The following is a 14,140-nucleotide window of genomic DNA, read 5'->3' as shown; positions in this document are numbered from 1 at the left end:
CTCCGGAGGTCAAATCTGGGGATCGGTTTATATGGGGGCTATATATAATTATGGACCAATTTTGGCATGGTTGTTAGAGACCATATACTAATAATACAAATTTTTTAGAAAATCAACATTTAAAATAGCTAGTTTCAGATATCAAATAGCTAAATTGGCATCACTGGAAATAATAATGAAAAGAGAGAATGTTTAAAAGAGAGAGTTAGAAACAATGTTTGTTTGATATGAAAAGAAAAAAATTAAAGAACATAAAATATTGTGGGTTGAAAACGTACTTCTCAGTCAAATTTTCCGATGTTTTTTTTTTTTTATTTTTCGTGCTCATTTATATTTTAAATCATAGCAAATCCAGTACCTGGTGTAGTCTCCAATTTAACCTTTTTCGAAAATCCACCTAAAAATCTATACAGTGTGCCTGAAATGTATTGCAATCAATTTCAGGTTGCTATCATTTCTGCAATAAAAATACGGTGCTCGATAAGTCGTCACATTTTGTCAACCAAAAATTTCTCTTGATTTTCCTCCCCTTTTTATTGCCCTTTTCTGAAATTGTTAAGCAAGGAAAACAAGTGTTAATATCGATTAACACCATTATGTTTTGTGGCAACAGTAAGAAAAGGCAACTCGAACTCAAACCCAAATCAAACCAAAACATTTTACCCATAACAAACCTAGAGGCGAAAAGTGTGAACTCCAAAGTCACATTGGAATAAAATCGAAAGTATCAAATTGCAAATGTTAACCCAAAAAAAATAAGTAAGTAACAAAAACAACAATAACCATAAGGTTTGAATGTCATTTGGATATTTTCTTCCGCAACAACAACCATAGCCCATTCATGAACGAAATTGGTTAAGCATGAAATCACTTAAAAGACATAATCAAGTATTGATTTTGTGTGTGTGCTTTTTTTCTTCTGATGTTTTCCTTACGCAATTTCCAGTATTCTCTGCATCATTTGGGACAACATTCTGTCGTGATTTTTTCAATCTCTTGAGAGGACAAATTTTTCGTATTGAATGACCTTTTTAATGAAAATTAGATTTCGTTATGGTTAAATTAAATGGAAAATTGGATAACAATAAAAATCTAGACAGGGTTGTGCTGGCAATGCCTCCGCATTTTTCGTTCAAATTTAATTTTTCGGGGGTCGGAAATATTATTAAAAAATAATAACTAAAAAAAAACTTCAATGGGTTTTCCAAAATTTAGAAAAGTTAACTATTCGTCTATTTCAAAATTTGAACAGTTTCTGCTTTGAATCATCTCTAGAGCGCCATCTAGTGCTGTCCTATATACCAACCGAATGATCATAAATTTCTAGCACAAAATTTCAAAAATGATTGTTATTGTACGGTTCATGCCCAAACTAAACCCAACGTTCCTATCTACCGGTAGATATCACTACAGTGAAAATATATTTGATCCAAATGACGCCTATAAAGAAATATATATTAGAGGTCTGCACAATTCCATTTGTAAATACAGAGTACACGCGTACTTGCTACATGAGTACATCTATTTGAGAGAGTCGCAAAACTATTGGTACACATTTTGATGAACACCAAAAGCCACGAGTAACTTCTTGTTGCTACTCTGATGTCTTCACTACCAACAAACACACATATTCCTCTTTCTCTCTTATTGAAGTGTACTCAGTGTGAACACGTCGAGTGTGTTGCGAGAACAAAACTTCATAGAGTACTCCATGTACCACGTGCAGTTTCAGAAATACAAAAAACAGTTACCCTCCATAATATATGTTTGCGGTTTGTTATAAAGAACGGCAAACGTTAAGGTAAGTGTGTGACATACATAAATATATGAAATATGTGATATACATACATATCAATGATTAATAATAATGTAAAGTTTTGCTTCGCACATAACTGAGAAATACTTGTGTTACCACGTGAAGTGAAGAGAATCCATGTTGTACTTTTTCTCAAGTACTAACGTTTTTATTGTTCCTTTTTTTCGGAACACATATTATTTCGGATAAGTACTTGGTGGTATTTGACATGCAAGTGTTCTCTTCACTTCACTACTTGCGCTCTGAGAGAAAGACAGTGTATGTACTATATTCGACAGCGAATTGCATACATGTAGTGAAAAGTAATTCGATGCAGACCTCTAATATATATTTATGGAGCAGTTATACTTTTTTACTATTTTTTACTACTTGACGATCTAGGATACCATATATATATACTTTATGGGGTTGGAGACCAATATTTTGAAACGGAATGACAATGTTAATGTGCTCCCCATCTTATGGTGTAGGTATAAAAAATTGAGAGATTGGAGAGTTTACCAAGTGAGTCTGTTAAATTTGAGGAAATTGAAAAAAATAATGCTTAATTCGTGATTAATCATAGAAAATCCAAAATTCCACCTAAATCCTGAAAAAGTCGAAATTTTAATATGAAAAACTTCTTATGCTTATATCTTCTCAAATATGCGTACTAGAGAGAAAAGGAGTTTAATTCGTATGATCACCCCTAGAAAAATCCAAAATTCCATTCAAATGAGCGATATAACTATATTGCCCATAAAAACTGAAAATAATTTTTCAAGCTAGATATTGTTTTTGTATCATCTACTAGGTTTCTTTATTGTTCGATATTTCACAATTGCATTGAATTGCTTTTATTTATAACATATAAATTAATTATCACAGATATTCTATTAAATTTCAATTATGATAGTTTTACTTTGAAAATCTATTGATTTAATTTACAAAATTTTTATAAACGTATCAGGAGAACAGGAATTGCAATGTACTTTAAAATTTAGTAGCATTACTATGCTCATCTGCTACTGATATTGCACTTAGTTATGTTTAACATGATTTAAGAATTTTCTATTAAATATATAGCGACAAGTATCAGGAGAACATGAAATACAATAGGCACAACAAGCGGAAAAACAAAAATTCACATATCAGTGATGTCAATCCGCGAATGGCAAAAAGCACCAAAAATATATTATAATTTCTAACATCCCAATTTCCATCACAAAAAAATATTATAGCTATTTAAAATTTATTGTCAATATTTCACAATTGTTGTTTTTTTTTTTGGACAAGTATCAGGACTAAATTTTAAATTGCTCGAATTTGTTTGTGATGGGTATTGGGGTGTTAGAAATTATAGCGTATTTTTGGTGCTTTTTCCATTCGGGAGTTGGCATCATTGTTATACGTAAGTGTTCTGTGACAGTTTGTTGTACCTCTTGTATTTCCTGTTCTCCTGATACTTGTCGATATATATTTGATAGAAAACACAATTGTGAAATATTGACAATAAATAAATAAATCGAGTACATACATAATACAAAGACAATATCGATGTCCTCATTCCAGAGTATGCTAAGTCGACTTAGCATTTTTGATGAAGTTCGCTGTTTTTTATTTGGATTGATTTGTTATTAAAAATTTCCAAACCAAAAAGCGCAAAAAGCTTCGTTCGGTCTAAAGTTGTCTAAGTCTTTTTTAACCATGTTCTAGTTATTAACACTATTTTTAAATTGTACATACGAAAAAAATCTACAAGAAGCATTAATTTAAGACCGAAAAAGTGAATTTATAAATTATACGGTTTTTGAGAAATTCCAAAAAAACTTTGAACTTTTTTCCTGTAAAATTCACTTTTTAGGCTTAGCGTACTTTGGAATGGAGACATCGATATCAAGCTTGAGGAATTATTTATTTATTAAAGAATTAAAACCATAATAATTTTTTTATATTACCTGAGATAAGTACTAACAACAAAGGTTATATATCGAATTTGGAACTGTGGATGTCGATTGTATCAGGATTTGGATGGAATTTAGGATTTTCTAGGGGTGACACAGAACAACTTTGTTTTGAAGTTTTTCGAACAAAAAACGACAAAACTCCAAATTTTTCGCACGGAAAAATAGGTAGGAACATTATTCCGCATAACTAATGGTGTTTTCTTTTCTGAAAAAAGTGCTTTGCCTTCATTTTGTCTGTACAGAATGCGCATTTTTAAAATGTTACCAGCAACCTAAAAAAATGCTATCATTTCAGCGGGCAGAAAAGAATTCAAAGAAGGAAACAGGGCAATCGCAGCACTCTCGTTTGTTGGCAGTGCTGAAAATGCCCGTAAATTGCCTCTATGCGTGGCGCTATTTTCACAACAGAATTCGAAGCCTTTTCGAATTTTTGCCTGTTTTTTTAGAAAAGAACCTAAAAAGTACATTTTCCTGACAAAGTGCAAAAAAAAGTGTGAATTTTTTACAAGAAAAGAAAACGCCATAAGCTAACAACCCTATATTTGGTACTATATTTTTCGTAGAAACGAATTTAGTATTAAGCAAGGCGATAATCACTGAACCACAGCATATATTACATCATGGTGCGCCATCTTGTGATCGATAAATTATTGTGAATGAAATTTTTGTGAGTTCGATATTCAATTGTAAATACTCATTTGATCAACAAAGAAAGACTACCGCACTCAGCGATAGATGTCGCACTATGTTATATTAAATGAATGTCCCTTCTGAAAAGTTTTCTTGTCGATGGAAATATTGCTTCAAAAAGAAAATGCTCTATATCGGGAGAGGAGCTATAACTTTCGAGCTTAAAGACACTTCAATTAAAAAATTGCTTCCCGCTTTTTTCGTGGTTAAAACAAAAATAAAAAAATCTATGATAGTTAATTTTGGAGGGGAGCGGATTTAATCTTTTTTGTTTCAAATAGAAACTCCATTTTCTAGTTTGATGTCGTATCAAGTATCAGGAGAACAGAAACTACAATAGGTACAAACAACTTTCACAGAACACTTACGTATAACTAACATTTAAGCAGAAAAACAACAACAACTTACATAGTAGTTACAAATAGAGCAGTATCACTACGCTCGTCTGCTACTTCGTAAGATCAACAAATTTGTGAATTGGAGAAAGAGAGATGAGAGAGAGAGCACAAACACTAAGCGACTAACATCAGAAATGTTGTACATCAACTATGTACCAACCAGAGAAGAGAATAAACTACAAATCAATTAGAGGTAGCATTGCTCACATATACAGACATATCATAAATAAGACAAGTAGACATACAAACATCCAAATCAGAGAAAACAAGAGGGAAATCAGTGCAATGTCGGTAGCAGACACGCTAGTGATATTAATCTATTTTTAACTAGTATATAACAGAGGTGTCAATTTGATGATATTTGATTTTCAAAAAAAACGCCGAATTGCCTATACAGTGTCTTTTGAAAAAATCACCAACTTGGTTAAATTCGCGATACAATTTATGTAAAAATTAACTCTAATATTAACATGTAAATAAAAAAATCAAAATACTATATAAAATCTTTATTATTCCCAGGGGATGAAGAAAAAATAAATATGTTTCAAATATTCAATTATATTTATTACTAACATACTTTTAAACAACCATCAAATGTGAACTAATGTATCATATATTTTCAGTTATTTTCTATCAACTAATTTTTGGTTCTTATGTGCAAAAAAACAAAAGTACAAAATTTTCATGAAACTTAAAAAGTTTCTCTATAATAAGATCGAATTTTAAATGGCTGGAATATTTTTTGTAATGGGAATTGGGGTGTTAGAAATTATAATCCCCCATGTTCCATAACTCGGAATCGCAAAATTTTCATTTGGCCATAATTTCTTAACCCTGAATTTTATTAACTTAAATCTTGGTAATATAGTTCTCTTTAATGAGAAGTTCTAATTAAAATTGTATTGAAGTCCGAGAGTATCTATATTTTTTCGCTAATGCTTAGTACTAAGTTCATTTCTGCGAAAAACGAATATCTTCATGCGAAAACGTGATCTTAGTACTAGGCTTAAAAGAAAAAAATCTTACCATTTGCGATTCCGAATATCGCAACATGGGGAAATATAGTTTTGGAGCTTTTTGCCATTCGGTAGTTGGCATCACTGACATGTGGTTGCTGTTTTTTCCCCTTGTTGAGTCTATTGTATTTTCTGTTCTCCTGATACTTGTCGACATACATTTAATAGAAAATTCTTAAATCATTTTAAACAAAAAAAAAACCGGGCAATATCTGTAGCAGACGATCGTAGTGTTGCCAACCTATTTTAAATACTATCTGGGTTGTTGTTGTTCCGCATTATAAAGGCTTGTTGTGTATTGCACTTTCTGTTCTCCTGATACTTGTCGATGTAGCCTTCTTAGAAAATACAATTGCGAAAATATTGAAATTGAAAAATTTCGCGTTTATTTCACGCTAACGTTTTTTATACGTTTTTCATGCGAAAACGTGATCTTATTACTAGGCTTAAAAGAAAAAAGTCTTACCATTTGCGATTCCGAATATCGCAACATGGGGAAATATAGTTTTGGAGCTTTATGCTATTCGGTAGTTGGCATCACTGACATGTGGTTGCTGTTTTTTCCCCTTGTTGAGTCTATTGTATTTTCTGTTCTCCTGATACTTGTCGATATACATTTAATAGAAAATTCTTAAATCATTTTAAACAAAAAAACCGGGCAATATCAGTAGCAGACGATCGTAGTGTTGCCAACCTATTTTAAATACTGTCTGGGTTGTTGTTGTTCCGCATTATAAAGGCTTGTTGTGTATTGCACTTTCTGTTCTCCTGATACTTGTCGATGTAGCCTTCTTAGAAAATACAATTGCGAAAATATTGAAATTGAAAAATTTCGCGTTTATTTCGCGCTAACGTTTTTTATACGTTTTTCATGAGAAAACGTGATCTTAGTACTAGGCTTAAAAGAAAAAAAATCTTACCATTTGCGATTCCGAATATCGCAACATGGGGGAATATATTTTTAGTGTTTTTTTCCATTCGGGAGTTGGCATCACTGACATGTAGTTGCTGTTTTTTCCCCTTGTTGAGTCTATTGTATTTTCTGTTCTCCTGATACTTGTCGATATACATTTAATAGAAATTCTTAAATCATTTTAAACAAAAAAAAACCGGGCAATATCAGTAGCAGACGATCGTAGTGTTGCTAACCTATTTTAAATACTATCTGGGTTGTTGTTGTTCCGTATTATAAAGGCTTGTTGTGTATTGCACTTTCTGTTCTCCTGATACTTGTCGATGTAGCCTTCTTAGAAAATACAATTGCAAAAATATTGAAATTGAAAAATTTCGCGTTTATTTCCCGCTAACGTTTTTTATACGTTTTTCATGAGAAAACGTGATCTTAGTACTAGGCTTAAAAGAAAAAAATCTTACCATTTGCGATTCCGAATATCGCAACATGGGGAAATATAGTTTTGGAGCTTTTTGCCATTCGGTAGTTGGCATCACTGACATGTGGTTGCTGTTTTTTCCCCTTGTTGAGTCTATTGTATTTTCTGTTCTCCTGATACTTGTCGATATACATTTAATAGAAAATTCGTAAATCATTTTAAACAAAAAAACCGGGCAATATCAGTAGCAGACGATCGTAGTGTTGCCAACCTATTTTAAATACTATCTGGGTTGTTGTTGTTCCGCATTATAAAGGCTTGTTGTGTATTGCACTTTCTGTTCTCCTGATACTTGTCGATGTAGCCTTCTTAGAAAATACAATTGCAAAAATATTGAAATTGAAATCTCGCACCACATCATACATAATACAAAAACGTCTCAAGCTTGAAAACGTATTTTCTATTTTTGTGAGCAATTTAGATATATGGCTCACATAATTCGATTTTCGAATTTGGAGCTGTGGAAGTCGACTCTCAGGATTTGGATGAAAGTTTCAATTTTCTGGGGCTGATTCGATTTTCTAGGGATGATCACGAGTTAAGGTCCTTTTCGTTCAAGAACGTATAGTTTAGGAAATAGGAACAAAATAAGTTTTTCATATACAAATTTCGATTTTTCAGGTAAGATGAAATTTTGGATTTTCTATGAGTGATCACAAATTAAGCTCCTTTTCGCTCTAGGACGCCTGTTTAATATAAGAGATATGACCAAAATAAGTTTTTCATATATTTTTTTTTAGAATTTGGGTGGAATTTTGGATTTACTAGGGGTGATTACGAACTAAGCTCGTTTGTGTTGCTCTAGTACCCATAGCTTTGGATGGGACCAAAAGAAGTTTTTCATATACATTTTTTTAAGGATTTGTATGGAATTTTGGATTTCTAAGGGTAATCACGAATTAAGCTCCTTTTCGGTCTAGGGCCAAAAGAGACAAAATAAGTTTTCATATAAAACGTTCGATTTTTCAGGATTCGGATGAAATTTTGGATTTTCTAGGGGTATTTACAATTTAAGCTTTTTTTCGCTCTATGGCACATAATTTAGGAGATATGAGGTTTGAATGGAATGTTAGATTTTCAACGGATTTTTACGAATCAAGGACTTCTTCGCTATAGGGCGCATAGTATAGGAGATATTAAGAAAAATAGTTTTTCATATAAAAATTTCGATATTCAGGATCTAGTTAAAATTTTGAATTTTCTAGCGGTAATCACGAATTGAGTTCCTTTTCGAAGATATAAGCATAAGAAGTTTTTATATAAAAAAATTTAGATTTTTCAGGATTTGGATGAAATTATTATATTTTAATTTAAATATCTCAAATATCTGAAAAAGTTTCCTTCTTTTTAATCCTCTATTTAGACTTCATTTCTTCCAAAATTCAGTAGTATATACAATTTGTTATGTCAAAATACAATTAGGGAGTCACCGTGGTGCGATGGTTAGCATGCCCGTCTTGCATACACAAGGTCGTGGGTTCGATTTCTGCTTCGACCGAACACTAAAAAGTTTTTCGGCGGTGGATTATCCCACCTCAATAATGCTGGTGACATTTCTGAGGGTTTCAAAGCTTCTCTAACGCCGTTCGGACTCGGTTATAAAAAGGAGGTCCCTTGTCATTGAGCTTAACATGGAATCGGGCAGCACTCAGTGATAGGAGAGAAGTTCACCAATGTGGTATCACAATGGACTGAATAGCTTAAGTCAGCCTGATACACCGGGCGGCCACCTAACTTAACCTATGCCAATTTTACAATATCGATATTTACTTGACGGTACTTACTTCTACTTTCCAAAAATAATAATCAACAGTGACATTAACACTACAATAAAGGATTTCAATCAAAAATTTTATTAATGATATCAGCGGCAAAAATCGTAGTTTTTTTTTTTGTGTATTTTAATATTACATAATATGAATTGATTTTCTTCATTAAAGATAATTGCAATTGTTTTATACATTTAATAATAGTAATAATTATATAACATATAATAAATATAAATATAGAAATTAAAGCAGACAGTACGATGGATAGGCCCAAATAAAATAACAAGAGAATTTTTTTGTTTGTTTACTGGCTAAAAGGGGATGGGAAACGTATACAAAAACAAATCGTATTAAATAAAACATTTATCGGTTGAAAAGCTATAAGAGAAAGGGTCAAATAATCGATTTTTTTTTATAAATTACAAAATAAAATTTAATTTTATATTGATACATAATTTTGAAAAAAATTTTGAATTACATTTATACAAAACAAAAAGTGTAGTATTATATAAATCTAGGATCGTCATCGTTTCATTGGGTATAAGGGGGATAGGAGCTGGATGTGTTTTTTTTTTCATTCATTTGTCGTTAATTAAAAATCTTAAAATCTGAGGTCAAAAACATTAGAAATTGTCCTTTTTAAGGTCTATCGGATAAAAGGATAAATTGTGATTTGTTTTAAATTAATAAGCTATGCTTATTGGTTTAATAAGTTTCTGGTTTTTTGTTATTATTAAAGTTATTTTTTTTTCATTATTATTAACTAAATAAAAGAGAAGAGAAAATGTTTTTATTTATTATTATTTTTTTTTTTCTTGTTGTTTAATTAAATTCAATGTAGTTTTGTTTTTTTATGCATAAATGATCCCTGATGATAAGGTGCGTGGTTTAGTTATAATAGAGAATAATCTTTTTTTGTTTTTTTTTTTTATTGTTATTACGATGTGTCTCTTATTTGCGGTTGCTTTTAAGGGGGAGGCTTGGAAATTACACCGCTAATTGGTTTTCCAATTTTAACGGGCATGATTCTTGCAGAAGGGACGACCACCTTTGTTGTAGAAGCTTTGGCCTTCCAAGTTTTGTTTGCAGTACTGAAATAGAGGATAAAGGGGTTATTATGATTTAATTTTGAAAGATCATTAATATAATAAAATAAGTATCAGTGGGGTAAATCGAAATAATTACATATAAACTACATTTAAATATCACTCGCTTTGGACAGAATTTGATAGACTTTTACAAAATCTATAGACTCAAAATTTAAGTTGGCTAATGCACTAGGGTGGAACACAATTTTAGTAAAAAAATATGGGAAACATTTAAATCTGAAGCAATTTTAAGGAAACTTCGCAAAAGTTTATTTATGATTTATCGTTCGATATATATGTATTAGAAGTTTAAGAAAATTAGTGTCATTTTTACAACTTTTCGACTAAGCAGTGGCAATTTAACAAGGAAAATGTTGGTATTTTGACCATTTTTGTCGAAATCATAAAAACATATATATGGGAGCTATATCTAAATCTGAACCGATTTCAATCAAATTTGGCACACAAGACTATATTACTAATTGTACTCCTAGTGCAAAATTTCAACCAAATTGGGCCATATAAGTCCATATCGCGCGAAAAATATACATGGAAGCTATATCTAAATCTGAACCGATTTCAATCAAATTTGGCACACATGACTATATTACCAATTGTACTTCTTGTGCAAAATTTGAAGCTAATCGGGATAAAACTCTGGCTTCTGGGTCCATATAAGTGCATATCGGGCGAAATATATATATGGGAGCTATATCTAAATCTGAATGGATTTCAACCAAATTTGGCACGCACAGCTACAATGCTAAATCTACTCCCTGTGCAAAATTTCAACCAAATTGGGCCAAAACTCTGGCTTTTATGACCATATTAGTCCATATCGGGCGAAAGATATACATGGGGCTATATCTAAATCTGAACCGATTTCAATCAAATTTCGCACACTTGACTATACTACTAATTGTACTCCTAGTGCAAAATTTAAACCAAAGTCGGCCAAAAATCTGGCTTCTGGGGCCATATAAGTCCATATCGGGCGAAAGATATATATGGGAGCTATATCTAAATCTGAACCGATTTCAATCAAATTTTTCACACTTGACTATACGACTAAGTGTTATGTTTGTACAAAATTTCAAGCAAATCGGTATAAAACTCTGGCTGCTGGGTCCATATTAGTGCATATCGGGCGAAAGATATATATGGGAGCTATATCTAAATCTGAACCGATTTCTTCCAAAATAAATAGGGTTCTATTCTAACCCAAATTAGGAACATGTGCCAAATTTGAAGGCTTGAAGATTGGACTTAAATTGCGACCTAGACTTTGATCACAAAAATGTGTTCACAGACAGACGGACGGACAGACGGACATGGTTATATCGACCCTGAGCATTATTGCCAAAGACACCATGTGTCTATCTCGTCTCCTTCTGGGTGTTACAAACATATGCACTAACTTATAATACCCTGTTCCACAGTGTGGCGCAGGGTATAAAAACGCTTCTGTAACATATACCCAAAACACATTTTGCTTCAAGCATACATATTTTCAGGATTGGTCCAAACAAGTTATTGTTTGTATTATTCAAACATATTATGTTTCACCTTAGGGCATACAATGGTAGAAAAAAATTTTAATGAAATTTTCTTTGTGTGGATATATTTTGAAGGCGCTAATTGGTAACTTCCATTATTTTACTTGCAGCAGACCTAGAGAGTAGGTCTCTTTTTCTAAACACGTATATGTTTATATGCTATTTCTAAATTAATATATGTTTGCATCCAAGCATATTATATTTACAAACATTTTATGTCCCAAACATAATATGTTCTAACATATTAATATATATGTCCCACACATGTTATGCTAGTTTATGAACATTATATGCTTGCACTTGCACAAAAATATTGTGTTGAAAAAATTGAGTTTCAAGCATATAATTTTTACACCCAAACATATGAAAAACAGTCTTATTCGTCCGTGCAGGTAGCCATAGGAAGTGTATAATGATCTAATTAGTCATCTCGTTCAGAGATTTGTGGCATTATCGCCTACACTAATAGAAAGAATTACGTTCCACAATCGTGAACCAATGGTAACAAATTCAAACGGAAACGTTCACGAAAAATTAAAACGGAATATTCACGGTTTCGTCCACGGGCGTTTGCGATTCTTCTTATGGCAACTACGTAGGTGGTGCAATGCGCTAATGCGTATGGAGTAGACAATTCAGGTTCAAAGCTCTGTAGAGTTTTTTTTTTTTATAAATTCGCCACCTTTACGTTTTAAAATCATGAACGCTGGTTGTTATTTTGACAACTCATGGTGTCAAAGCACTGAACATATTTATTAATTTTTTTTTTAATTTTATTGTTCAAAAGCATAAAATATCGGATATATTATCAAATTGTAGAATCAGTTTAGATTTGTTCGAATTATATCCTTAAAACGGCCGACAAAGACGAAACTAGCTCCGTGGTAGTTTGGCCAATTTCCGGTGATGAGATGATTGAAAATTTTGTGGTTTTTAGTGTTAACCTTCCCAGCAAAAAAAGCGTCGCCAAAAAAGTAATGAAAATGTTCTTTTTGAATCCGGAAGTAGTGCAAAATTGACGAAGAAGCAATGAATATAACATGGGATTGTCATAGGACGGAAGTTCTCCAGTTCAACAGCCATTGCACTGAATTTGAATCACTTCTTTAGGTGTGATTCGAATTCAATGTTTTGGATGTAAATTAAACAATTCTGTGATATTTTGTCAAATAAATAATTGTTATAATTTTTTATAATTTTTAATGGATTCTAACGCGTGTCGGAAACGTTTGACCTCAAATATTTTCAAAAATTCCCAAATTTTTCAGATTGGATTTAGCATTTTTTTTCGACAAAATTTAAATGATTTGTATCATTTTATGAATTCTTACTCTATTTTTAACATATTTGAAACAAAAAAAAGTTAAAATTATCCATTAAAAGTATGAAAAAACCAAGTTATAAAAAATTGAATCAAAAGAACTTCCTGGGTAGTTAAAATAAAGAACATCATTGGGAGTGCATATTCTGGAAGTGCTTTTAAAGTTGTGCCTTCCAATTTTTTTTGCTGGGAAGTTTGTGCATTTGTATGTAACGCCAAGAAATAGTGGTCATAGACCCATCTTTTAGTATACCGATCGGCTTAGAATTAAATTCTGAGTCGATTTAACGATGTCCGTCTGTCTGTCTGTCCGTCTGTCTGTATATGTAATTTTGTGCACAAAGTACAGCTCGCAAATTAAGTCCGATCGTCCTCAAATTTGGCATAGGGCCGTTTCTTGGGACAGAGACAATCGCTATTGGTTTTGGAAAAAATCGGTTCAAATTTAGATATAGCTCCCATATATATCTTTCGTCCGATTTGAACTTATATGGCCACAAAAGCCAGAGTTTTGCCGTGATTTGTTTCAAATTTTGTACAAGGGGTACCGTTAAGTGTGTCAAATTTTGTTAAAATCGGTTCAGATTTAGATATAGCTCACATATATATCTTTCGCCCGATTTGGACTTATATGGTCTCAAAAGCCAGAGTTTTTCTCTGACTTACTTCAAATTTTGCACAAGCGGTCTTTTAACGATAGCTCCCATATATATATTTCGTCCGATTTGAACTTATATGGCCTCAAAATCCATGTTTCAGTTCAGATTTAGATATGGCTCCCATATATATCTTCCGTCCGTTTCGCACTCATATGACCAGGGTGGCCAAAGTTAACTCCCATTTACGTGAAATTCCGCATAGATAGCAGAATTATTATTCTAACTATACATGTCAAATTTAGTCAAAATCGGTTCAGATTATATATAGCTCCCATATATACGTGCACCAGAGTTTGGAAAATATGGTAGACTGTTACACATTTTAGACCCATTTTCAATGGAAGTTTCCTACAATTAACTGGATAGCGTTAGCCGATTTAAATTTTAATTCTAGAGATTTTGTAGAAGTAAAAAACTGTCTCCTTTATATAGCTTCCAGCAAATGTGAAGTAGTTGAGATGGTAACACAAATTTTGGCCTACATAGGGGT

General features: G+C 32.1%; 1 protein-coding gene across 24 annotated transcripts in view; it reads right to left on the bottom strand.

Annotated features, from left to right (window-relative positions):
- Window positions 1-9,087: 9,087 nt before the first annotated feature.
- Zasp52 (Z band alternatively spliced PDZ-motif protein 52) overlaps window positions 9,088-14,140 on the bottom strand; it is a 510,804-nt gene continuing 505,751 nt past the window's right edge. For all 24 annotated transcript variants that reach the window (XM_075313769.1, XM_075313771.1, XM_075313766.1 and 21 more), the window contains one exon: window positions 9,088-10,117. In XM_075313769.1, the coding sequence (XP_075169884.1) occupies window positions 10,040-10,117 (78 nt within the window). In that variant the 3' untranslated portion in view covers window positions 9,088-10,039. The remainder of the gene's footprint in view (window positions 10,118-14,140) is intronic.

This window comes from Haematobia irritans, chromosome 5 (genome assembly GCF_050003625.1).
Source record: "Haematobia irritans isolate KBUSLIRL chromosome 5, ASM5000362v1, whole genome shotgun sequence".
Lineage (NCBI taxonomy): Eukaryota > Metazoa > Arthropoda > Insecta > Diptera > Muscidae > Haematobia > Haematobia irritans.
Note: the sequence above shows the minus strand (reverse complement) of the source record. Positions and strands in the feature narration are given on the sequence as shown.